This window comes from Mustela lutreola, chromosome 7 (assembly GCF_030435805.1).
Source record: "Mustela lutreola isolate mMusLut2 chromosome 7, mMusLut2.pri, whole genome shotgun sequence".
In the NCBI taxonomy this organism is placed as follows: Eukaryota; Metazoa; Chordata; class Mammalia; order Carnivora; family Mustelidae; genus Mustela; species Mustela lutreola.
The window spans coordinates 112,076,185-112,100,815 of record NC_081296.1 but is presented as its reverse complement, the minus strand read 5'-3'; the positions used below and the strand labels follow the sequence as shown (position 1 = coordinate 112,100,815).

The 24,631-nt window shown below is 36.1% G+C and overlaps 1 protein-coding gene across 14 annotated transcripts in view; it reads right to left on the bottom strand.

Moving 5' to 3' along the window:
* The window catches only part of KIAA0586 (KIAA0586 ortholog), a 139,525-nt gene that overhangs the window by 104,694 nt on the left and 10,200 nt on the right, over positions 1-24,631 (bottom strand). For 12 of the 14 annotated variants that reach the window (XR_009355704.1, XM_059182206.1, XM_059182213.1 and 9 more), the window contains 10 exons: positions 22,213-22,387; positions 21,293-21,514; positions 18,243-18,396; positions 15,082-15,249; positions 13,149-13,272; positions 8,586-8,718; positions 7,402-7,619; positions 6,677-6,749; positions 4,964-5,191; positions 3,321-3,495 (listed from right to left, as the gene is read on the bottom strand). Coding sequence is in view for 13 of the 14 variants with exons in the window: in XM_059182206.1 (XP_059038189.1) it covers positions 3,321-3,495; positions 4,964-5,191; positions 6,677-6,749; positions 7,402-7,619; positions 8,586-8,718; positions 13,149-13,272; positions 15,082-15,249; positions 18,243-18,396; positions 21,293-21,514; positions 22,213-22,387 (1,670 nt within the window). In the remaining variant the exon portion in view is untranslated. Of the gene's footprint in view, positions 1-3,320; positions 3,496-4,963; positions 5,192-6,676; positions 6,750-7,401; positions 7,620-8,585; positions 8,719-13,148; positions 13,273-15,081; positions 15,250-18,242; positions 18,397-21,292; positions 21,515-22,212; positions 22,388-23,126; positions 23,197-24,631 lie in introns of those variants that run through there. The other 2 variants (XM_059182217.1, XM_059182212.1) reach the window with 2 other exon arrangements.

The following is a 24,631-nucleotide window of genomic DNA, read 5'->3' as shown; positions in this document are numbered from 1 at the left end:
AAAGGAGATTGTGCTATTTGAGAAAACATGGATGGACCTAGAAGGTATTGTTCTATATGAAATAACTCAGACCGAGAAAGACAAATACCATATGATTCCACTTATAAGTGGAATCTAAAAACAAATAAAACTAAAAGCAGAATCAAGTCAGTCAGAGAAAGACAAATAACCTTTGATTTCATTCATATGTGGAAATTAAGAATCAAAACAGATGAACATGGGGGAAGGGAAGGAAAAATAAAATAAGATGAAAACAGGGAGACAAACCATAAGAAACTCTTAACTATAGGAAACAAACTGAGGGTTGCTGGAGGGGAGGTGGGTAGGGGGTTGGGGAAACTGGGTGATGGGTGTTAAGGAAGGCACTTGATGTAATGAGCACTGGGTGTTATATAAGACTGATGAATCAATGACCTCTACTTCTGAAACTAATAATACAGTATATGTTAACTAAATTGAATTTTTTAAAAAACAAGTAAACCCAGAAGAAAAGACCAGAAATTTACCAGATTTTGTAGTGAGATTACCTAGAATATAAAACTTATAAAGCCTTTTTCTGTATTTTCTGTACTTTTAAAATTTAAAATAATGAATAAACTATAAATTATTAATCTTCAGTTACATCTATAGCAAGGATAGTGGAGGCCCTATCCCATAGAAAAATGTTTATTTTTGTTTTGATTGCTCAATAAATACAAGTTTTCTTTGTTAAAAACAACAAAAAAAAAAACCCCAATAAACCTAAAAACAGAATCAGACCTATAAACACAGAGAATAAACTGGTAGTTGCCAGAGGGGAGGTAGATGGGGGTTGGACAAAATGGGTGAAGAGGAGAGGGAGATCCAGTCTTCTAGTAGTGGAATGAATAGCTTATGGGAATTAAAGGCAGAGCATAAGGAATACAGTCAATGGTACTATAATAGCAATCTAACAGGGCAGATGGCAGCTACCACAGTTGTGGTAAACAAAGCATAATGTATAACCTTGTCAAATCACTAAGTTATACACTGAAACAAATGTAACATTTGTGTCAACTATACTCAAATTTTAAAAAAGCATTAAAAAATAAAAATTAAAATTCATATATATAGGGATGCCTGGGTGACTCAGTGGGTTAAGCCTCTGCCTTTGGCTCAGGTCATGATCTCAGGGTCCTGGGATCGAGCCCCGCATAGGGCTCTCTGCTCAGTGGGGAGCCTGTTTCCTCCTCTCTCTCTGCCTGCCACTCTGCCTACTTGTGATCTCTCTCTCTCTGTCCAATAAACAACTAAAATCTTTTAAAAAAAGAGAGAGAGAGAAAGAAAAGTGTTGGAGGTAATGTTTTGGATAGCATAGTCGGGGTAGACCTCTCTGAGGAGCGAACAGCTAAGAGCAGCAATCCAAAGAGCTGAGAGAGTAAGCCATGCAAATATCTGAGGGAAAAGCTCTCTGGGAAGAGAAAACGACAGGCACCAAGACCCAAGAATAAGCGTGTTTCCACAGTTTCTTAGTTACATCCATCATACTTAAGGGACACCTGGGTGGCTCAGTTGGTTGGACGACTGCCTTCGGCCCAGGTTATGGTTCCAGAGTTGTGGGATCGAGTCCCACATCAGGGTCCCACCTCCATGGGGAGTCTGCTTCTCCCTCTAACCTTCTCCTTGCTCATGCTCTCTCTCACTGTCTCTCTCTCAAATAAATAAAAATCTTTAAAAAAAAAAAAAAGTGTTACTTAAAATTATTTTTGGATTTTTAAGTATTTTAAGACCTCAAGTTATTTTTTGCATCGGCTGTCAAAAGCCCAAATATAATAGCAAAGTGCCAATAAACAAACAGAAACAAGTATCATCCATAAGCTTTATACTTACTAATACCAGTAGGATTTCTAGATAAACTGACACCCGATATGATCACCTAGCTTTTAAAAATGAAAGGAATGAGAAGCGAGTTGGGGAAAATTGGAAGGGGAGACAAACCATGAGAGACTGTGGACACTGAGAAACAAACTGAGGGTTTTGGAGGGGAGGGGGGTGGGGGGTTGGGTAAGCCTGGTGGTGGGTATTATGGAGAGTATGTATTGCATTGAGCACTGGGTGTGGTGCATAAACAATGAATTCTGGAACAATGAAAAGAAATAAAATAAAATAGAATGAAAAAAAAAATGAAAGGAATGGAAAACTAAAGCAATGCGACAGCTCCAACTTCCAGAAAGGATAAGAAACAAAAATGAGTTGGTACCCCCTAGTTATCACATACTGCAGAAGCTTACTGGCTGCCAGAGTACAAGCTGAGAAATTTCAAAATGTAACCACAGTCAACAGACTCCCTATTTAATTAAGACTATGGACACTGAAAAACAATCTGAGGGGTTTGAAGCGGCGGGGGGTGGGGGTGGGAGGTTGGGGGAACCAGGTGGTGGGTATCAGAGAGGGCACGGATTGCATGGAGCACTGGGTGTGGTACAAAAACAATGAATACTGTTCTGTGAAAATAAATTTTAAGAAATTAATTATTATACAAAAAATATATAGGACCCCCCATAATGAGTAAATAAATGCCCTTTTTCACAAAAAAAAAAAAAAAAGAGTTACATTTAAATATTACTAGAGAGGAGTGCCTGGATGGCTCAGTTGGTTAAGTGTCCAACCCTGATTCAGCTCAGATCATGATCTCTGGACATGGGATCAAGTCCTGCAGGGGGCTCCACACTCAGTGGGTAATCTGCTTGAGGATTCTCTCTCTCCCTCTCCCTCTGCCCCTCCCCCCACTCATGCATGTACATGCATGTGTGCTCTCTCTATCTAGAATAAATAAAACTTTAATAAATATGCTAGACTAGTGAAATAGTAGATATGAGTCAAAACATACAGTAAAAATGAAGTTATTTTAGTGGTGTACAAAAAGTACCAAAAAATTTTTTTCACCTTTACTATATAAATCCTTTTATGATCATTTATAGCATTCTTTCATAAAGAACATGATAGAGCAATATCACAGGGAAATGTCCACTTCCCCTGGATTATAATTTAAATTATTCAAGATACCGCCTCATAAATGCAAACTTTATCATGCTTTATATGAAGATACCACCTCATCCTATCTTATCCCACTTATTCCTATCTTGTGCCTTGGTCTATATTTTTTCCCTACTTATTCCCATTTTATGCCTTGAAGTAGTCTATTTCTTCCTACTCTTAGAAGAATTGTTTTCCATGCCTAAGCATTATATAATTTGAACTGCATTTATAAGTCATAAAAAATAAAAGAAAAAATTAAACATTATATATTAAACTGACAGCATAAAAAATAAGGTCTACCACAGAAAAATGAGGTTCCTTACCTTTAACTCGTTCTATGACTTTCGGTCTCTGTGGTTTGGACTTAGGAGATGGAGAATTAAATCGGAGATATGGTCCTTTTTTAAGAGTGCTGCGATGGCCCTGATAAATCGGTTTTCCATAAATTTGCAACATATAATCTTCATCTTGTACCACTGTGGTTGCTTTCAAAAATCCCTAAGCACACAAAGTTATTCAACTCACCAAAAAAATAGTCATCAAACAGATCTCAATTTTCTAAAGCTTTCTTATGCCAGCTTAAGTACGATAATAAGAATTATCAGGTCAGGAAAGTCCTCTATTTTAAATGGCTCTTAAATTCTAGATACAATTTTCAAACTATAGTTTTAATGTTTTATGGTTTTCATAAACATGAAAGGTAAATATAAAAGCCATCCACTCAAGAAACATAAAGGTTCTTATACTACTAAGTATATTTTTAGCCCCACAAAGTAAGGTTTAAACACATTTTATAAAATTATATTCAATCACAATAATATAACATAAATCAAGTCTTTAAAATGATTTTTTATAGGGACGCCTGGGTGGCTCAGTTGGTTTGACGACTGCCTTCGGCTCAGGTCATTATCCTGGAGTCCTGGGATCGAGTCCCGCATCAGGCTCCCAGCTCCACGGGGAGTCTGCTTCGCTCTCTGACCTTCTCCTTGCTCATGCTCTCTCTCACTCTCTCTCTCTCAAATAAATAAATAAAATCTTTAAAAAAAAAAAATAAATAAATAAATAAAATGATTTTTTATATTCTTAATTCCACCTTTAATCTTTTAGCATTTTTTTTAAGGATTTTATTTATTTATTCAACAGAGAGAGATCACAAGTAGGCAGAGAGGCAGGCAGAGAGAGAGAGAGGAGGAAGCAGGCTCCCTGCTGAGCACAGAGCCCGATGCGGGACTCGATCCCAGGACCCTAAGATCATGACCTGAGCTGAAGGCAGCGGCTTAACCCACTGAGCCACCCAGGCACCCCTCTTTTAGCATTTATTGAGTGCTTTATTTATTTAGCATTTATCTACTACTACTATTTAGCATTTATCTAGTAGATAAATTTATTTATTTATTGAGTGCTAATTTCTTTAGCATTTATTTAGCATTTATCTAAGTGCTCAATACTAAATTAGACGCTTTATTGATGTGTCCAACAATCCATGTTTGGTATTGAGAAAGTTACAGCCTAATGAGAGCAGCCAAAAACATACCCTCCAGAGCATCTAGTACCAAATCTCACAATCACTAGGCACTAGACATATTCGCTAAACTGGAAAATAAACCCAAAAAAAGGTATATTCACACATATACATGCAAAGACAAAATACAATTTTGAGTAGCACAAATAAGAGAATCTAATTTTTAGACTAGATGACCTCTAGATATACCTGTTATAACTAAAATATGATGATTCTAAGTTTGAGATCTCAGAAGGAAGAAATTATGTATTTTGTGCACTGCTTTCCACATTATGAATTCCCAAAACCCTCAATATCAATAGTTTAAAGATAGTTTATTTTTATATAGTCCTTCACATTTTTAAAAAACATTCTCATATTCAGTTCATTATTTATAGCTTAAAGGAAATGAAATAAATAATTATAATGCAACCTTCACATCACAAAACCAGAGTAGGATCTTACTTCTTTTCTCTCTTTCTGTAGGGTTGAAGCAGGCATGCTCTTCAAGAGTGGATTTCTAAAATGCTCCTCTTTTTGCTTTTGAGAATGTTTTCTATGAAGTACAGAATTGTTTACTGTTTTGTCTTGCATGTTAATTTTAATATCTTTACTCATATTCTGAGCTTTCTTGGTCCTTTGAGTCTTCTGATCAAATCTCTTTTGTTCATAATCTTTTCTTGCCAGTTCATCCTTAACAAAAGCAAAATTTAAATTATTTAAAACATATCCAAGTAGTGCTTTCACAGCTAAAGTATCAGAATTTATTTTCCGCTATTATAGAAATATACTTTGGCAGTTTCAAATACTTTGTAAATAAATTACATTGGTTTACATATGAATAAAAACTCTCTAGAAGAATAAAGAAAAACTAAAAAAAATCAGTGCCTTATGGAGTAGGGGGAATGAAAAATAATATTTGAGGTACAAGAGTAGGAGGGCAAGTTTTCATTATAAACCTCATAGTTTTTGATGTTCGAACCATAGTACTAGAGTAAATGTTGAAAAAGTTAAATTAAAAAAAATTTTTCAAAAAGTAAACAACTTTGTAATAAAACTCTGTAATAAATATTTATAAATTAAAATAGCTCTAAGAATTAAACAAACATACTTTGTAATGAATTCACAGTAACAGAGTGACATATATTGCCAATTGTCTACAAAGCCAAAACTAACCTCCAAATCTTCTATTTAATTTTTTTTTTTTGGTGCATCACATAATATTTCTTCATAACATTAGAGATATAGATTCTTAAACAACAAAGTTTAAAAATACATTTTGGCATTTATTGCTGTGGCAACTGAACTAACACATCGTCTTGCTATGATTGTGAGGAAGCATATACACACATCTTACAGCCAGAAAAAAACACTTTGCACCCAAAGATGAAAATAACAGTGTTGCTTTGTCTAGTTCTGTTCCCTCAAATGTATATACATTTTAAGAATTTCTTTTAAACTACTGACCCTCTAATTAAAACTCTCCTAGATTTTTGCAATGCTAATCTCTGAAGATCCACCCTGAGCTTTGGGATGTGATAAAGTAGTACCTGTTTCATCCAGAACTGACTTGTGTAAACTTAGTAACCTTAGAAATCATGTGGGGTATTTTCCTTTACATAATATTGTTGTTTTCACTTTGGCAAGCCAGTGCTTCTAAATCTGCAGTCTTGAAATGTTTTTTAAATACACTTTTTTCTTCTTTAAATACTTTTGCTAAATTTTCTTTCAAATTACTCATATTTTAGTTATTGTCCAACAATTTGCCACACAAGAGCCCTAATTTATGAGAAGAAGCACTTGCTAAGTAAAATGAAACTCATTACTAAGAGTAAAAGTACTAAGAGTAAAGAATGAAATGAAAAATTATAAGTAGACTTATACATAAGGAATGTTTTGAGAGTAAGTATGATTCTTAGAAATTATCTCTTCAAGGGTGCCTGGGTGGCTCAGTGGGTTAAGGCCTCTGCCTTCGGCTCAGGTCGTGATCCCAGGGTCCTGGGATCGAGCCCCACTTTGGGCTCTCTGCCCGGTGGGGAGCTGGCTTCCCTCTCTCTCTGCCTGCCTCTCTGCCTACCTGTGATCGTTGTCTGTCAGATAAATAAATAAAATTAAAAAAAAAAAAAGAAAAGAAATTATCTCTTGAGAATTCCCTTAATTGTTTTTTCCAATATCTACCTGAATTTCTGCAGAAATAGTTTTAATCCACTCATCCACTGTCTTTCTGATCCGAATCTTCTCTGACATCTCTCTACAAAAGGAAAAAAAAGAATTGTCTTAAATTAGCATTTAATGTTCTGAGAATAGGACCTAGATCAGGACTCTTATCTAGTTTCAAATCTACTATGTAGCCCAATAGCCTTCATCTGAAAAGGAAAAACCAACGTTAATAGTTTTCATCAAATGTTTGAAGGATGTTTGAACAGATCCCAGAAGATACATATCATAGAGAGAAAAAAAGATTTAAAGGAAAATTTTACATCTGTAAAAAGTAACAGCCACATGTATATAATATCTAATTACAGTGAGTCTACATTGTCAAAGGAAATAAAGAACCTTTTCAAAACACCAAAACACATTAAGCAAAATGAAGCATATAGAAAAACAATTACGAAAGCTTATGCAGGGGCACCTGGGTGGCTCAGTCATTAAGCGTCTGCCTTCAGTTTAGGTTATGATCCCAGAGTCCTGGGATAAGCCGTAATTGGGCTCCCTGCTCAACAGAAAGCCTGCTTCTCCCTTTACTGCTCCCCCTGCTTGTGTTCCCGCTCTCGCTGTCAAATAAATATATAAAATCTTTTTTAAAAAAAAAGAAGAAAGAAAGAAAGAAAGCCAGCCAGCCAGCCAGCCTATGGGGCTGGCAGTTTCATAAATAACCTGGGGATGCCAACATCCTATCTTACCTGTTAGTAGACAGAGCATTAATAAATGAATACATGGCAGCTCCATCTTTGGCACGAATAATAGCTTCCAGGTTTTCTTCAAGGACTTTTTTATTGTTTTGTACTCCCCTCAAAATCTTCTCAGCATCTTTCAAGATGGATCTTTTATTGGTTGTTTGAAGCTTAATGGAATTCTGTGGAAGATCAGCAAGCCTTGACATAATCAGAGATTCCTTTGGCTTAAAAGAAAAAAAAGCAAAAATGTTACCATATAAAGTTCATATTCATTATTTTAATGCAAATGAGAGCTATTACTATAGTTGGGGCCAGATACTATACCAAAATATTCCAAGGACTCAATTTGTCCAATTAGAGAGCTATAAAAGAGTCCTTGCCTGATGGTAACTACACTTATTATGGTTAGCCTTTCATAATGTATGTTTGTCGAACCTCTATGTTGTACTCCTGAAACTAATATTGCATGTCAACTATACTTCAATCAGAAATAAAAAACTAAAAAATAAAATTGGCAATTAAGGTTTATTTCCATTTAGAAGTACTAATGTGAACGTTACATGAAATAGGGCTGGAAGTCCACGGAAGTGCTGGGCAGTCCAGTGGCCAACCAAAGTTATTATCTGGGAAAGAAAGCTAAAACAATATAAGAGCAAGCTGGCTCAGGTAGGCGTGGCAGACACTTTGGACTGGATAATCGGGGTCATTCACAGGTCTCTCTCCCCTTTTTCTCCTCTCTAATAGAAGCTGGAAAGCTAGCAGTGGCCAAGGAGTCATGAGTAGAGAAAAGAAGAAAAAAAAAAGGTCTTCTGGAAAAGTTTTATAAAAGAGAACAGACTGGATTAACATGTCTTTTTGAGTACTGTCTCTTCATCTTTCTGCTTGCTTTCTGTCGTGATAACTCTTATCTTTCTTCATAATTTTTACCTTTACTAATCGTCATCAATTTTTTTTTTTTTTTTTTTTTTTTTTTTTTTTTTTTTTTTTTTTATTTGACAGAGAGATCACAAGCAGGCAGAGAGGCAGACAGAGAGAGAGGAGGAAGCAGGCTCCCTGCTGAGCAGAGAGCCCGATGCGGGGCTCGATCCCAGGACCCTGAGATCATGACCCGAGCCGAAGGCAGTGGCTTAACCCACTGAGCCACCCAGGCGCCCCTCGTCATCAATTTTAATATCCTGTTTCCACTTTACCTGGAGTATACCATTTGTTTCTTTCCTTTTTTGGCCAGGATCATGAGGAAAATCATCAGACCTCTGTATAGTCAATTTAGCTGCTCTTAGTTCTTCAGAGGAAGTAAATCTTGGAGAGGATAAAGTGTCACTGCTATGAAAGATTTAAAAACAAAGTTTCCTAAATTATCATAAATTCAGTAAACATTTGAATACATAAATCTGAGATATCTTTAGTTACATATTACTAAATGGTATATTATTAAACTGTATAATGAAATTAATCGGTTAAGTGATTAAACATATCAAAAACAGAAAACACAAGATACAAAATTACTCTGACCAGACTAGGTTAGGCATAGTAGGAAAAGAGCAGAAAAAGGTTTTGCTTTGAAGAAAAGAACGTCCAGAAGCTCTTCTAGAAGGATGGAGTGGGCGCCTGGGTGGCTCAGTGGGTTAACGCCTCTGCCATTGGCTGAGGTCATGATCCCAGGGTCCTAGGATAGAGCCCCATATTAGACTCTCTGCTCAGCAGGAAGCCTGCTTCCCCCACTCTCTCTCTGCCTGCTTCTCTGCCTACTTGTCATCTATGTCTGTCAAATAAATAAAATAAAATCTTAAAAAAAAAAACAAAACAGGTGGAGTAAGATCTCTAAAAATCTACTCCTCCGTAAGAGCAAAGAGAACACTAGCAAAAATGGTCAAAATCAGCTTTTTCAAAACTCCGGAAATGAAAGGACAACAACTAAAGGATAATTTAATCAAAAAAATGACTGACTTTCAGAGTGCCTGGGTGGCTCAGTAGGTTACGCATCTGCCTTCAACTGGGGTCACAATCCCAGGCTTGTGGGATCTAGTTCCACACTGGGCTTCCTGCTCAGTGGGGAGCGTGCTTCTCCCTCTCCCCCTGCCCTTCCTTCTGCTCATTCTCTCTCTCTCTCCCTGAAATAAATAAAATTTAAAAAAGAAAAAAGAAAATGACTCTCAGTAAGAACAGCAAGCTTTATGGCATTTTTAATTTGTCTCACTCCAAGAACCTTTTCCCCAATTCTCTGGCAGCTTTGAAAATTAACAGCTTCACAACCCTTATAGCTATGAAAACCAACAGCCAGCAACAACTCGAAAGAGCAGAACAGGTTTGGAGCTCCTTAGAAAGTCCCACTCGTAGGGTTTCTCTTTATTTGACCTGACTCAGAGTTAGCTCAGTGAGAAATCTTAACCACAGGTCAATTTTTGAAAACAGCAGCAAGTATTTAACATCTCAGCTGCCTGAGGTGGCTATAGCAGTTGAGGCAACAAGAGGGATGCCGATAAACTAAAACTCAGGGGAATGAGATGTCCACAGTGGAGCCTAACACGTTACCAGGGATCTAGAATGCCATGTGCATGTATAGGGTTCTGTGAATGTCCAAGTAAAATCTGAGAAAAGCCTAATCTCTCACATCTGGCTGATACTGAGGCTTTGTGCAAGTTGCAAGTTAAGGTTAAGACAGACTTTTATAGGGGCACCTGGGTGTTAAGCCTATGACAGACATAAGTGGGTTAAGCCTCTGCCTTCAGCTCAGGTCATGATCCCAGAGTCCTGGGATTGAGCCCCACATCAGGCTCTCTGCTCGGCAGGGGCCCTGCTTCTCCCTCTCTCCCTCTGCCTGCCTCTTGCCTACTTGTGATCTCTGTCTGTTAAATAACTAAACAAAATCTTAAAAAAAAAAAAAAAAAAAAAAAAAAAAAAAAGACAGACTTATAAAGTGCCAGAACGCTGAAGGTATGCTCCAACACGATATACATGCATATGTGCACACACACACACACAGAGCCCCTTGACACTCAGAGAGAGACTTACAGGTTCAAGATAGTTAAGGAAGTCTCTTTCTCATTAGCAGACTTAACTCACCAAATACATGACAAAGAACACACACTTTACAGAACTCACCCAGGAAAGTCACTAAACAAACAGCAACAACACACCCTAGGGGATGGAAGAATCTGATTTTCAGAGTTGCCACACTATATTATTTGAAATAGTCCAATTTTCAACAAAAAGTTTTGAGACACACAAAGAAACAAGAAAGTGTAGCTAGGGGCGCCTGGGTAGCACAGTGGGGTTAAAGCCTCTGCCTTCAGCTCAGGTCATGATCCTGGGGTTCTGGGATCAAGCCCTGCATTGGGTTCTTTACTCAGTGGGGAGACTGCTTCCTCCTCTCTCTCTGCCTGCCTCTCTGCCTACTTATCATCTCTGTCTGTCAAATAAATAAATAAAATCTTTAAAAAAAAAAAGTATAGCTAAACAGGAAAAAGCATAGTCGATACACACTGTGCTAGAGGAATTGCAAATATTGGATTTATTAGGCAAGAACTATAAATTAGTTATTATTAAAGGAAACTATGTTCAAAGAATTAAAAGAAAACATAAGAATGAGGTCTCACCAAGTAAAGAATATCAATAAAGAGACAGAAACTATTTAAAACAAAGACATATAAACAGGATTTCTGGAATTGAAAAATATAATTGAAATATAAACTTCAATAGAGGGCCTAAACAGCATATTTGAGTTGGCAGAAAAAAGAATTCAACAGCTTAAAGATAAGTTATTGAGATTATCCCATCTGAGAAACAGAGAAAAAAAACAATGAAGAAAATTTAAGAGGGAGGCCTGTGTGGCTCAGTTGGTTAAGTATCTGCCTTTGGCTCAGGTCATGATCTCAGGGACCTGGGATCAAGCCCAGCATCATGCTCCCTGCTCAGTGGGAATATGCTTCTCCCTCTTCATCTGCCCCCTGTCCTGCTGTATACACTTTCTCTCTCTCAAATCAATAAATAAAATATTAAAAAAAAAAAAGAAAATTTAAGAGCCTCACAGATCTGTGAGATACCATTAAGAGTACCAATAAACAACATAGTCCTAGAAGAAGAGAAAGGTTATGTGTACTGTTTAAATATAAATAGTGGCCCAAAAAGCTCAGAAAACAACTCAGAAAGTATAGTATAAGAAACAAAAAGATTAATGTTTAGATAATATAAAAGAAGAGCATATGGAGAAATACTGGAATAGAAAAATACATAAGACAATAGAAAACACATAGCAATAAGACAGACATAACTCTTTTATTAGTAATTACATTAAAAGCAAATGGCCTAAGATTGTATTCTTCACATAAAACCACTAAAACTGTGGCTTACTTTTAATTTTTATTACACAATTTATATGACATTCAAGATAAATAAAAATTTATAGACTAAATAAATAAAATAATATATAATAAATATAAATAATAAAAAATATTTATTCATAAATAAAATTTATTTTATTTATAATTATATATTGTATAGTATATAATAATATATAATAACAGATACTGAATAAATATAAATAATAAATATAAATATTTATTTATAAATAAAATTATTTTATTCATAAATAAATACTTATATTTATTTATTTTATTTGTTATATTATTAATATTTATTAATATTTATAAATAGAATATTTATTTATTTATAAGATAAATAAAATTTATTTTATGTATCTAGGTCATGACCTAGATGTACTTAATTTTTTAAAAACTATGAATGTAAAATTTCAGGCATACACAAAAGTAGCAAGAATAGTGCAATGACTTCCATACATCCTTCTTTATATTAATCAGTAACTCATGGCTATCCTCATTTCATCCATATTCTCAACCTGGTTTACCCTATCCTGCATTGGATTATTTTTGAAGCAAATCTCAAATATCATTTCATCAGAAATAAATAATCTGGGGGCACCTGGGTGGCTCAGTCAGTTAAGCGTCCAACTCTTAATTTTGGCTCAGGTCATGAGATGAAGCCCCTCTGGAGGACCCACGCTAGGGGTGGAGCCTGATTAAAATTCTCTCTTTCCTTCTGCCCATCCCCTCCCCCTCCTCATGCTCACCTTCCCTCTCTCAAAAAATAAGTAGAAATAGAAATAAATAATTGCATTCATTAGAATTAATCTGCATCTTGAGAAATTAAGATAAATTCAGTTTATAACTATAGTAAAGGGGTAGATATATTAACAGCAGAAAATAGTAAATCTAGGATAACTTTTTTTTTTAAGATTTTATTTATTTATCTATTTGTTTATTTCAGAGAGAGAGCAAGTAAGAGAGAGAAAGAGAGAGAGGACATGAGTGGTGGTGAGGGGCAGAGGGAGAGAGAGGAGTGGACTCCCTCTGAGCAGGGAGCCGGATGCTTGATTCCAGGACTCCGAGATCATGACATGAGCTGAAGACGCTTAACCAACTAAGCTACCTAGGTGCCCTCTAAGGTAACTTTTTAAAAGCAATGTTATACATTTATCGAAATTCCTAAAGAAATTTTCGAAATATAAACAAAGTTCTTTAAAAAAAAAAAAAAAAAAGATTTATCTGAGAGACAGCGAAAGAGAGCACGAGTGGGTGGAGGGGTGGGTTGTGGGAGAAAAAGGTAAGGTAGCTGGACACAGCTCCATCCCAGGACCCTGGGATCATGACCTGTACCAAAGCAGACACTTAAGTAACTGAGCCACTACATAAAGCTCTTTTCAATATAGCTTTTATTCCAATGTCTTGTTTTTTTACCTGTCACTCTTCTCAACATTCCATCCTATTTTTGACCTAGTTAGTAAGGTTTTATCTGAAGATTCACTTTTTCTTGTTGAAGAATCATGGTTATTCAAAATCTGTTCCAATAGTCTTACATTTCCTGAAATAAAATAAATACAGTATCATTTTTCAAGTACTAAGTCATTTCCTTTTTATACAATAGCTCACATATATTTGTACTGTTATCTTCTTCGGATGATTATCTATCTACTCAATTCACTTTAAAATGTCAATTTTAGGGGCGCCTGGGTGGCTCAGTGGGTTAAAGCCTCTGCCTTCGGCTCAGGTCATGATCCTGGGGTCCTGGGATCGAGTCCCGCATCGGGCTCTCTGCTAAGCAGGGAGCCTGCTTCCCTCTCTCTCTCTCTCTGCCTGCCTCTCCAACTACTTGTGATCTCTCTCTGTCAAATAAATAAATAAAATCTTTAAAAAAAAATAAAAATAAAAATAAAAAAAAAATAAAATGTCAATTTTAAATACACTCACCCAATAAAACTAAATATTTATAACTCATGTAAGCTACATTAGTAAAATTTTAGGTCTGAATTTATTTCCATCACATAAAAAAGGAATTTGATGAGCCACGACATCATCAAAAACCCAGTAAACTGCATGATTTTTATCAATAAAGGGAGATTTGACTGTTTCTTTATAGCAACTGTTAGTCAAATCTTCCCTTTAATAAAGTTACATAGTAACTTTTATCTCTAGGTGAGGTTGGTTTATTAAAGATTTTAGTATCCTTAAAACTCTTTAAATGCATCCAAGACAAGACTCAAATTCATTTAAGTGATTCTAAGAATAAAAGCTTATATTTAACACTTTAACTTCTTTTACTAGAAGGGCTTTAAGGGTCTTTAACAAATTATTTCTTCAGGTCACTTATAAAAGTTCTTGTTTCCTATTAAATTGTTAATACTGTAACACTTTTTCCAACTGAACACAGTAACAAATGTTAAATTTCTCTGAGTTCCACTATTGAAATTCACACCTAAAAACAAAATAGGGAAACATGCTCTAAAATGATCGGCTTTTACCCTATGACCCTGTAATTGCACTACTGGGTATTTACCCCAAAGATACATTTACCCCAATGTTCATAGCAGCAATGGCCATAGTTGCCAAACTGTGGAAAGAACCAAGATGCCCTTCAACAGACGAATGGATAAAGAAGATATGGCCCATATATACAATGAGTATTATGCCTCCATCAGAAAGGATGAATACCCAACTTTTTTATCAACATGGACAGGACTGGAAGAGATTATACTGAGTGAAATAAGTCAAGCAGAGTCAATTATCATATGGTTTCACTTACTTGTGGAGCATAAGGAATAACATGGAAGACATTGGGAGATGGAGAGGAGAAGTGAGTTGGGGGAAATCGGAGGGGGAGATGAAGCATGAGAGACTGTGTACTCTGAGAAACAAACTGAGGGTTTTGGAGGGGAAGGGGGGTGGGAGGTTGGGTATTAAGCCTGGTGGTGGGTATTAAGGAGGGCATGTATTGCACAGAGCACTGGGTGTGGTGCATAAACAATGAATTATGGATCACTGAAAAAAAAATAAAATTTAATTTCATTTTAAAAAGTTAATTCACCATTAAAATGATCAGCTTTACCTTTAGTAAAGCATTATTTTTTTATTAATAACAAAACTTGTTCATTATAGGTTCAAGTAATAATCTATAGAAAATAATCAGAATTATAACTGTATACCTCTACCTCCTACAAAGAATGTAAAGAAGATTGATTTGCCTAGTAAGTATCATTTAAAGAAAAATACTACAAAAAGATTTAGTTACTATTAGGCACACAAGAAAATAATAAATCAGGAGTATGGAAATCTGTTCCTAATTTGACGTAGGTCTAATAAAAGTAGTAGATGCTAGTTATGATTGCTTTATTACCTCTATGACCTGACATCTCCATATTTTCTTTCTCTTCTTTAGGATTTTCCCTCTTTGATATTTTATCATCCTTTGAAACAGGTATAGGAGCAAACCTGCGAGGTGCTGGTGTCTCCAAAGGAGATTTCTGTTTATCAAAACCCATATCTTCAACCTCTCTAAAAGGTGCTTCAATAGAAAATAAAGAAAATAAATTCAACTTATTTTTTTAGAAAACATTAATATATAGAATATTACTCTTCCCCATATTTTAAAAAGAAAACTAAAATTATGTAGGATACACAAATTAACAAGTACATAGAAACAGCTCTCAACAAGTGCATGGGTTCAAAATATAACCCATAAAAATTTTACACTTACAGCTAACAAATAAGAAAAAAATCAATATGACAATATTCTGTGCTATTTAAGCTATGGTGAAAATGGCATAGCCAGACATTACTCATGGCAATGAAAACTAATAAAACCATCTGGCACTAAGAATAGGAAGTCTTAAAATGTTTATATATTTTAACCTAGTAACCTTACTCTTGGGAATTTATCCTAAGAAAATAACCTAGAAGAAAGAAAACATTAAATACATGATGATTTATGGGGCACCTGGGTGGCTCAGTGGGTTAAAGCCTCTGCCTTCAGCTCAGGTCATGATCCCAGGGTCCTGGGATCGAGGCATGCATTGGGCTCTCTGCTCGGCAAGGATCCTGCTTCCACCTCTCTCTCTATCTCTGCCTGCCTCTCTGCCTATTTGTGATCTCTGCCTGTCAAATAAATAAATAAAATCTTCAAATAAATAAATAAATAAATAAGTGCATGATGATTTTATCACAGTATGTTTATAAGTAAAAAAAAAAAAAAAAAAAAAAAAAAAAAAAACCTAAAATCTGCCTAAATGCCCAAGAACAGGATAAATGCCCAACAAGTAAACTGTGACTATTCTTTTATCATTAAAAATTAATATTATGGAGGCTTACTTGGTTAAGCAACTGCCTTTGGCTCAGGGACCTGAGATCAAGCCCCACATCTACTCAGCAGAGTGTCTGCTTCTCCCTCTGCCTCTCCCCACTGTCTCTTGTGCTTTCTCACTCACTCTCTCTCTCTCAAATAAACTCTCTTAAACCTACACTGGTGGGAATGCAGCCACTCTGGAAAACAGTATGTAGTTTCCTCAAAAAGTCGAAAATAGAGCTACCCTACAATCCAGAAATCTCACTACTGGGTATTTACCCTAAAGATACAAATGTAGTAATCCGAACGGGCACGTGCAGCCAAATGTTTATAGCTGCAATGTCCACAATCGCCAAACTATGGAAAGAACCTAGATGTCCATCAACAGATCAATGGATAAAGAAGATGTGGTATATATATACAATGGAATACTATGCAGCCATCAAAAGAAACAGAATCTTGCCATTTGCAATTACATGGATGGAACTAGAGGGTATTATGCTGAGCAAAACAGGTAAATGAGAGAAAGACAATTATCATATGATCTCCCTGATATGAGGAATTTGAGAGCCAGGGCAGGACATTGTGGGGGCCAGGGAGGGAAAAAATGAAACAAGATGGGATGAGGAGGGAGACAAACCATAAGAGACTTTAAATCTCAAAAAACAAACTGGGGTTGCTGGAGGGTTGGAGGGAGGGATAGGGTGGCTGGGTTATGGACATTGGGGAGGGTATGTGTTATGGTGAGTTATGTGAAATGTGTAAGCCTGAAGATTCACAGACCTGTACCTCTGTGGAAAATAATGCATTACATGTTAATAAAAACAAATTTTAAAAAAACAATATTATGAAGATAATTACATAAAACATGGGAAATACTTCTGATATGCTAGTAAAAAAGCAGTACAAAATCATATTTATGCTAAATTGCAGTACATAAAAATAATGTATGCCCAAGAAAAAGTATTGAAAAATAATAAGTTTAACTTGTTGAAGTTTAAATTTACTCATTTTTTTCCTTATATTTCTTTTACTGTCACTAAGACATACAAAGAAAGCAAATCAGTACACAACCAATAAAACATACACTTTTCCCCTTAAAATTCAAGTCTAAAAAAACAAAATTTTGAGCAATTAAGTCTTTAGAACTGAGAATGAAGTTAAGTGTCCATGTCTATGGCTGGAGCATACTGAACCCTGAGTTGTAGCTGTAGCTCTGAACAACCCACTCTCAAGTCCAGTGACCTGGAGCAGGCAAGTCACAACCTCCCTGTGCTTCATCTTCTTTGCTTTCGACTTAAAAATTGACTCATGCCACTTTCACAGCAGTTTTGTAAGGACCACTCCTTTGTGGAAAAACATAAAGCAACTTACAAGTATAAAGAATCTTCAGTACGTCTATAAAACAACAATGGTCTAACAAATCAAATGTTGGGGATATTGTACTACATGGATCTGGATATCATTAAAGGGATAGCCCTTGATTTTCAATCAATTCATTCAATAATTTAGAAACACATTTGTTTATTTGATTTATGTTTTTGCTCTTTTTTTTTTGGTTTTGGGTTTTTTTTTTTTTTTTACTTTTTATTTTCTAAGTAGGTGCCACACGCAGCGTGGACCCCAGTGTGGGGCTTGAACTCACAATGCTGAGATCAAGACCTGAGCTAAGATCAAGAATCAGACGCTCAACTGCCTGAGTCGCCAGGGACCCCATTTATTCATTTATTTTAAATTCCAGAGGTTTAATACAAATACACTATGCACTTCCTTTGTTACTATAAACAACGATTTTTAAGATTCTATGAAAATAAGCAAACATATTACTAACTAAAAATAATGTGAAATAGTTTATTACTGTACTCAGGTTATTTCTCTCCTCATAGAATCAAGAAAAATGGAAAATACACAGTTTGTCAGAGAATTGGAAAACTGATTACAAACACTGATATGAGATGTGTAAAATTTTTCTAAACTTATATGTGCTTTTGACAATTTGTGAAGGTTATTTATTAAAATCAGTAAGTAGGAAATGATCCCTAACTAGACACAACAAATTTTGAAATGACCTAAAAATTACCTAACCTAAAAGAAAACTAATTTTGTAAAACAAAGACTTAGTCTTCTACTGCCTATTAAACAAGTTTTGGGCTGACATATTATAAAGAACATTCGTAGGTAACATTTTTCATTCACAGAGAACTAGACATTTTTACCTTGTTTGGAAGCAAATGTGTTCTGTGAAGATAGATCACTGCCACCATGATTAGAAAAGTCTGGTTTTCCAGAATACTTTTCCATTGCTCTAGAAGGGGGCATAGCAACAGGCTGAAAACTACTGGTCTTGAGCGCAGCACTAATGAAATGAGTCTGGAAAATATACAATTATTTTATCAACTTCAAATACCATTTGAAAGAGTTAGATGACAAACTACACTGAAATTTATTAGAGGACCTGAAAACAATATGTTAGATTTAATAAACGATAAGAATACATACATTACATGTAACTATCCACTGTAGCAATGATGTCACTGGGTTAAGCCTGGCTCTAATGTGACCTTGATCATTTGAGTTAGCTATTCTAAACCTCAGTTTCTTCCTTTCTACTTCAGAGATGGCTTGAAGACCAATGAGGCATGCTAGGAAATGACCAAAAGGAAGGGGCTCTAGTCCAAGACATCTACTTCAACCAAAGAATTTCAAACCAAAATCTCTCCTCTTCTCTTTTATATCCTGGATGATTTCATTTGAAGGGTTAAAATTCTTGCTAAGAAGCACCCAAATTTGTAGTATTAATAATATATATGCATTTAAATACAAATGAGAGCTAAAATGACAATTTTCAGCACTATTTATTAAAACATCCGGAAATTATATGTATCTAATAAAACTGATTTCAAAAGTCTTATGAGGTAAAGGAAAATCTAAAAATATTTACAGTTTAACAGTTTTTTTCTCTCTACACATATCTTAAAAATGTGTAGAGAGAAAAAAAAATACGTAGAGATCTGGGGTGCCTGGGTGCATCAGGGGGTTAAAGCCTCTGCCTTCGGCTCAGGTCCTGATCCCAGGGTCCTGGGATCGAGCCCCGCATCAGGCTCTCTGCTCAGCAGAGAGAAGGGAGACTGCTTCCCTTCTTCTCTCTCTGCCTGCTCTCTGCTACTTGTGATCTCTGTCAAATAAATAAATAAATAAATAAATAAATAAATAAATAAATCTTTTAAAAAAATGTGTAGAGATCTCTCTACATAAAACAAATGGGAGAGACTCAATAAATTTCACTTCATTAAGCATTTATTGAAATACTAATATACCTAATATGTTACTAAAACTTCAACTTTCCCTGTAATTATGAGCTTTATAAATAAGATGTCTACATTAGGAAAGATCCCATTCTTACAAACTAAGAAACTCAATGAATTAAAAAAAAAAGTCAATGAATAATGGACTTATAAAAAATGGATAAATAGCAGGCAGGCATATAATACAAGTAGGACCCTCTCTTCAAATCAATGTACTTTTCAAATGTATCATCTTTTACCTTATGAAAAAAATAAAATGTTTTATAGGTAAAGAAATCAAGGCTCAGAAAAGGGCAGTTATTTGTAGGCTGGGGACCAGCACTCTGCCAGACCCAATCCTAGCTTCTCACCATATTGCACACTCAATTTCAGTTGTCCATGGACTGCTTACTAAAACCTTACTTTGGGGCGCCTGGGTGGCTCAGTGGGTTAAGCCGCTGCCTTCGGCTCAGGTCATGATCTCAGGGTCCTGGGATCGAGTCCCGCATCGGGCTCTCTGCTCCGCGGGGAGCCAGCTTCCTCCTCTCTCTCTCTCTGCCTGCTTCTCTGCCTACTTGTGATCTCTTTGTGTCAAATGAATAAATAAAATCTTTAAAATAATAATAATAATAATAAAATAAATAAAATTTTAAAAATGCTATCTTATAAAAAATTTAAAAAAATAAAAATAAAACCTTACTTTGTATGGCCATAATTATTCCAATAAAAATACTATATTCAAACACATGGAAAGCTCAAGCCAAGCTCTAATAAGAAGTTTGTGGGTTTTTTTTTTTTAAAGATTTTATTTATTCATTTGACAGAGATCACAAGTAGGCAGAGAGAGAGAGAAAGGGAAGCAGGCTCCCTGCTGAGCAGAGAGCCCAATGCAGGGCTTGATCCCAGCACCCTGGAATCACGACCTGAGCTGGGGCTCGATCCCAGCACCCTGGGATCATGACCTAAGCTGAAGGCAGAGACTTTAACCCACTGAGCCACCCAGGCGCCCCTCTAATAAGAAGTTTTGAGAATTGCAGTATATTAGTGTCTGTTCTGTGATAACATACTGAGCTATAATAAATTTACTTTTGTATATTCTTCTGAACATTATATTTTAATTTTTTACAGTTTTTAAGTTGCACATTAATTAGGAAAAAATAAAAACCAATGCATTTATAAAGCTGGTAACTCACTCAAAAAAAAAAAAAAAAAAGTATACTGAGTACCTGAGTACTGGCTACTGTTCCAGGACTTGGAAATTCCAAAATAAATAAGAAACTATACTACCAGTTCCTTCTGAAGATAACTCTTCTTTTTATAACAACCCGCAGCTTATATTCAAAAGGCAATTAAAAATGTTTATGCTTTTGATGAATTAAATGCAGAAGCACTATGTATACCAAATGGTTCTCATCTCATTAGAATCATTAGAGCTTTCTATTCCCAGGCCCCCATCTCAGACCTGCTGTCTGAATCTCTGAGAGGTACAAGCACGTGTATTTTCATAAGGCTCTTCATGTGATTGTGATGCATATTCTCAGCCTAACAAGCACTGATATAACAAGTCACTGCAATGCAATATGAGCCCTTTCAAAAGGGTATGAAGAGAGGTACCTGGGTGGCTCAGTGGGTTAAGCCTCTGCTTTCAGCTCAGGTCATGGTCCCAGGGTCCTGGGATCAAGCCCTGCATTGGGGGTCTCTGCTCAACAGGGAGCCTGCTTCCCTCCCCCCTACCCTGTCCTCTGCCTGCCTCTCTACCTACTTGTGATCTCTGTCAAATAAATAAAATCTTTTTTAAAAATGGTACGAACAGAAATACCACAAAAAAAGGAAAAGCTAACTCCATGGAAATGTCTTATAGAACTAGTGATATCTGAACTAGAATGTGCAGAGAGAGGTCTTCACTTGCACAGGAAGAATATTAGCTCAGGGATCCAAGTGATAAAAGACCATGGGATGTGTGCTAGCTTTATTATAGATACCTGAATATCTATTTGCTGCTGTTGTAATTTTTCAAGATGCCTAATGTGCTGCTCCATAAACACATTCATTTGCTTTTCATGATCATGACAATGTAATTTCTCATGTTTATTCTGAATGCTTGTTTGCTGCTCTGTAACACGTTGTAACTGTTTATCAGCCTCCTGTAACTTATTCAGTAATTCTGTAACAGAATTGACTTTTGCTTCCAAATCACTCTGCACCTAAAACAATAAAATCCCAAAAGACATCAAAAATACACTCAGTTACTACAAAGGCTGTTTAAAGTGACTGATAATAAAAATCACAGAAATAAAAAGCAGAAGATAGTTAGCCTTAAGTAGATTTTTTTTCTCTCATTAATAACACATTTGCAACAAAGAACTGTTATGCTGCCAAAAATAAAACATTTAAATGGTAATTAAAAAGAAGCAAATAACAAAACAAATTAGCTTTTGATACCCCCCTAATCTCAGGCTGAATTAAGTCAGCAGCCTGGAGTCCCAGACTTAGCTTGGCCACCTATTAGCTCTGGGACCTGTGCCTATTCTAACAGTGTTTTTCAGTTTTCCATTTGCAAACTGAGGGGGTTTGCCACAAACAATCTCTGAGTTCCTTTCTAGTTCTGAAATAAAGATGACCTGTTGTCCCAGGTTGCCCAGGACTCAGGGTTCCCTGGATGTGATATTTTCAGGCTGAAACCAGGCAGTCCTAGGTTCTCTGGTATTATCACAGCAAGGCCGGGGTACGTCTCAACTCTTCAGAGATAATATACAAGCACAAACAGGAAAACTCTTTCAAACTGAGACCAACCAGAATGACACTGGTCTACAGTAGGATACGACCATTTATAGACTCAATTCCTCATAAGTATTTTTACATTTGACAAAGAAGCCGCAAAAATCTGGGGAGAAAATTATACTTTGATCAGCGGGGCTGCCGTAGCGATGGCAGCTGCAGTCGCTGCGGCCACAGTTGTAGCTGAATCAATTCCACTGGGTGAAATTCTCGTCTCCTGAGTAGCAGCGTCCTTTTCTGGACCAGCATCTTCTAAAAGCTGTACCTTTACTTCCTTAAACACAGGCATGTTTTGAGCTCTGTAAATGAAAAAGGAATAGAAATATATTCAGTAAGCCACACTGAGCCATTTCAAGAAGGATTCACGATGATAAATTGCTGAAGGTGGGTTTGCTTGATTTTTTTCAAAAATTGAATCACTTGGTTTTCCATATCGGATCTAATCAGTCACTTGGTTAATGAAATCTATGAAAGGTCGCTATAGGCTAAAGATACAAGAAGACAATTCCTGGAAGGCTGTGATATTTCAGAAAATAAGGCTTGCACATATGAAAAAGATGTGGGCACAATTACAAAGATATATAATCACAAAGGACAAAACATGCAGAAAAGGTTCTAAGAATGCAAGTACCAAGTTTTACTTCCAAAGGAAGACAACCCAAGAGAAATTGTTCAAACTGCTAAAAAAAAAAAGTTCTTTTTAAAATTCTAGCTCATTTTGATTTAATAAATGTCACAGAGTTTGTTAAAACAGGGCATAAAACAGGTTGAAACAGTCTGGATTAAAAATGAGAAAAATACATACATATTTACAATGAAAGATTTAACTAAGTAAATACTAAGAAAAAAGGGGGAAAAGACTCAATTTTGTTATATATTTGCCCTGAACAACAACAACAACAAAAACAATGAAAAGAATTAGAAAAAACTGCAGAGTCCCTAGGCAAGTCTAAGTAAGATCAGAAGGAATGTCCTCCATCTCTAACTGCTGGATTTCTCTTGGTTTCTAAAAAGACCCAGAGCAGCTCTTAAGCTTACTCCTTTTTGATATTTCCTCATTTCTACTAGGAGCATCATTTTTCTCTGTCTCAAAATTTTGAAGTTTTCTTGACTTTTCCATTCTCCACTTACCTTCTCACATCTAAATGAGTCACCAAGTTTTGTCAATTATTTCATCACAATTGCAGGAATGGTGTCACAGAACTACGGAGTAAGGAGAACCCAATAGGCCACATATCCTAACATCCTAATGCGACAGATGAAGAAACTGAGGTACACAGAGGTAATAGGATTTACTTGACCAAAGTCACAGACCCAGTAAAGCACAGTTGGCTTATGATTCCTAGAGAAGGTCCCATAACATCTAAATCTCTCAGAATAATACTTCTCCCTTCATGCTTCTGCCTCTGGTTAAAAAAAAAAAAAAAAAAAAGCCTCACCATCTTTTACCAACTGTTTCATTCTTGCAGATCTTACTCCTTCAGAAACTTCCCAAACATATCTCTCCACCATTCAAAAATCTAAAATTGTTCCTTAGAGACAAATGACTAGGCTAATTGCTTGTTTGACTGTCCAAACACACCATCCCCAATCCCTGTCTCCCTAGCTTCCTATATACACCTGTTAGTTCACACACAACCTTTCAGGAGTCGCATTGCTCCTCACTGGCTACAACACACCCTTCCCACATTTGACTCCAGACTTTTTAATCACTGTTCTCTCAACCTTCCTCCACTCAACTTACTATATATCCTCCTCTGTCTTTAAGATCCAACACAAGCCTTAACCTTCTTCAAAAAACCTATCCTTAAACACTTTCAATTGATCTCTCCCTTTAATAATTCCTTTTGCTTTTACTGCCTATAGTACACAATTGAGGCTTGATAAGCGGCCACTCCCTGGTTTAAATGTCTGTGCAGAACAGTTTCATAATATATTAAATGCAATGATGCTTCCTATCACAGTTCTTTTTTTTTTTTTTTTTTTTTTTTTTTTTTCAAATATTTTTTATTTATTTATTTGACAGAGAGAGATCACAAGTAGGCAGAGAGGCAGGCAGAGAAAGAGGAAGGGAAGCAGGCTCCATGCTCAGCAGAGAGCCCGACGCGGGACTCGATCCCAGAACCCTGAGATCATGACCCGAGCCGAAGGCAGCGGCTTAACCCACTGAGCCACCCAGGCGCCCCTCCTATCACAGTTCTAATCACTCATTCCTCCGTGTATGTCCACATTCTCTCCCCAACTAAGCTCTAAGCAACCTGGGGTGTGGGGTAAGGGGCAGGGAAGGGGGATTTCTTTTAGGCCAAACAGCAACTAAGAAAGAACTAAGCACAGTAGGCACTCATTATGTATCTAACTGATTAAGTGGTGTATTAAGAAAATATAATTTAGATATTTCTATCCTTTAGTATTCCTATCTGAAGTCTGAATGTGAGTTACCCTTTAAGATCAATCATTCTACATGAATACATTAAGTTGACCAACAAGAGAAATAACATTGTAAGATTAGACATCAGCTTCTTTTTTTTTTTTTTTTTAGATTT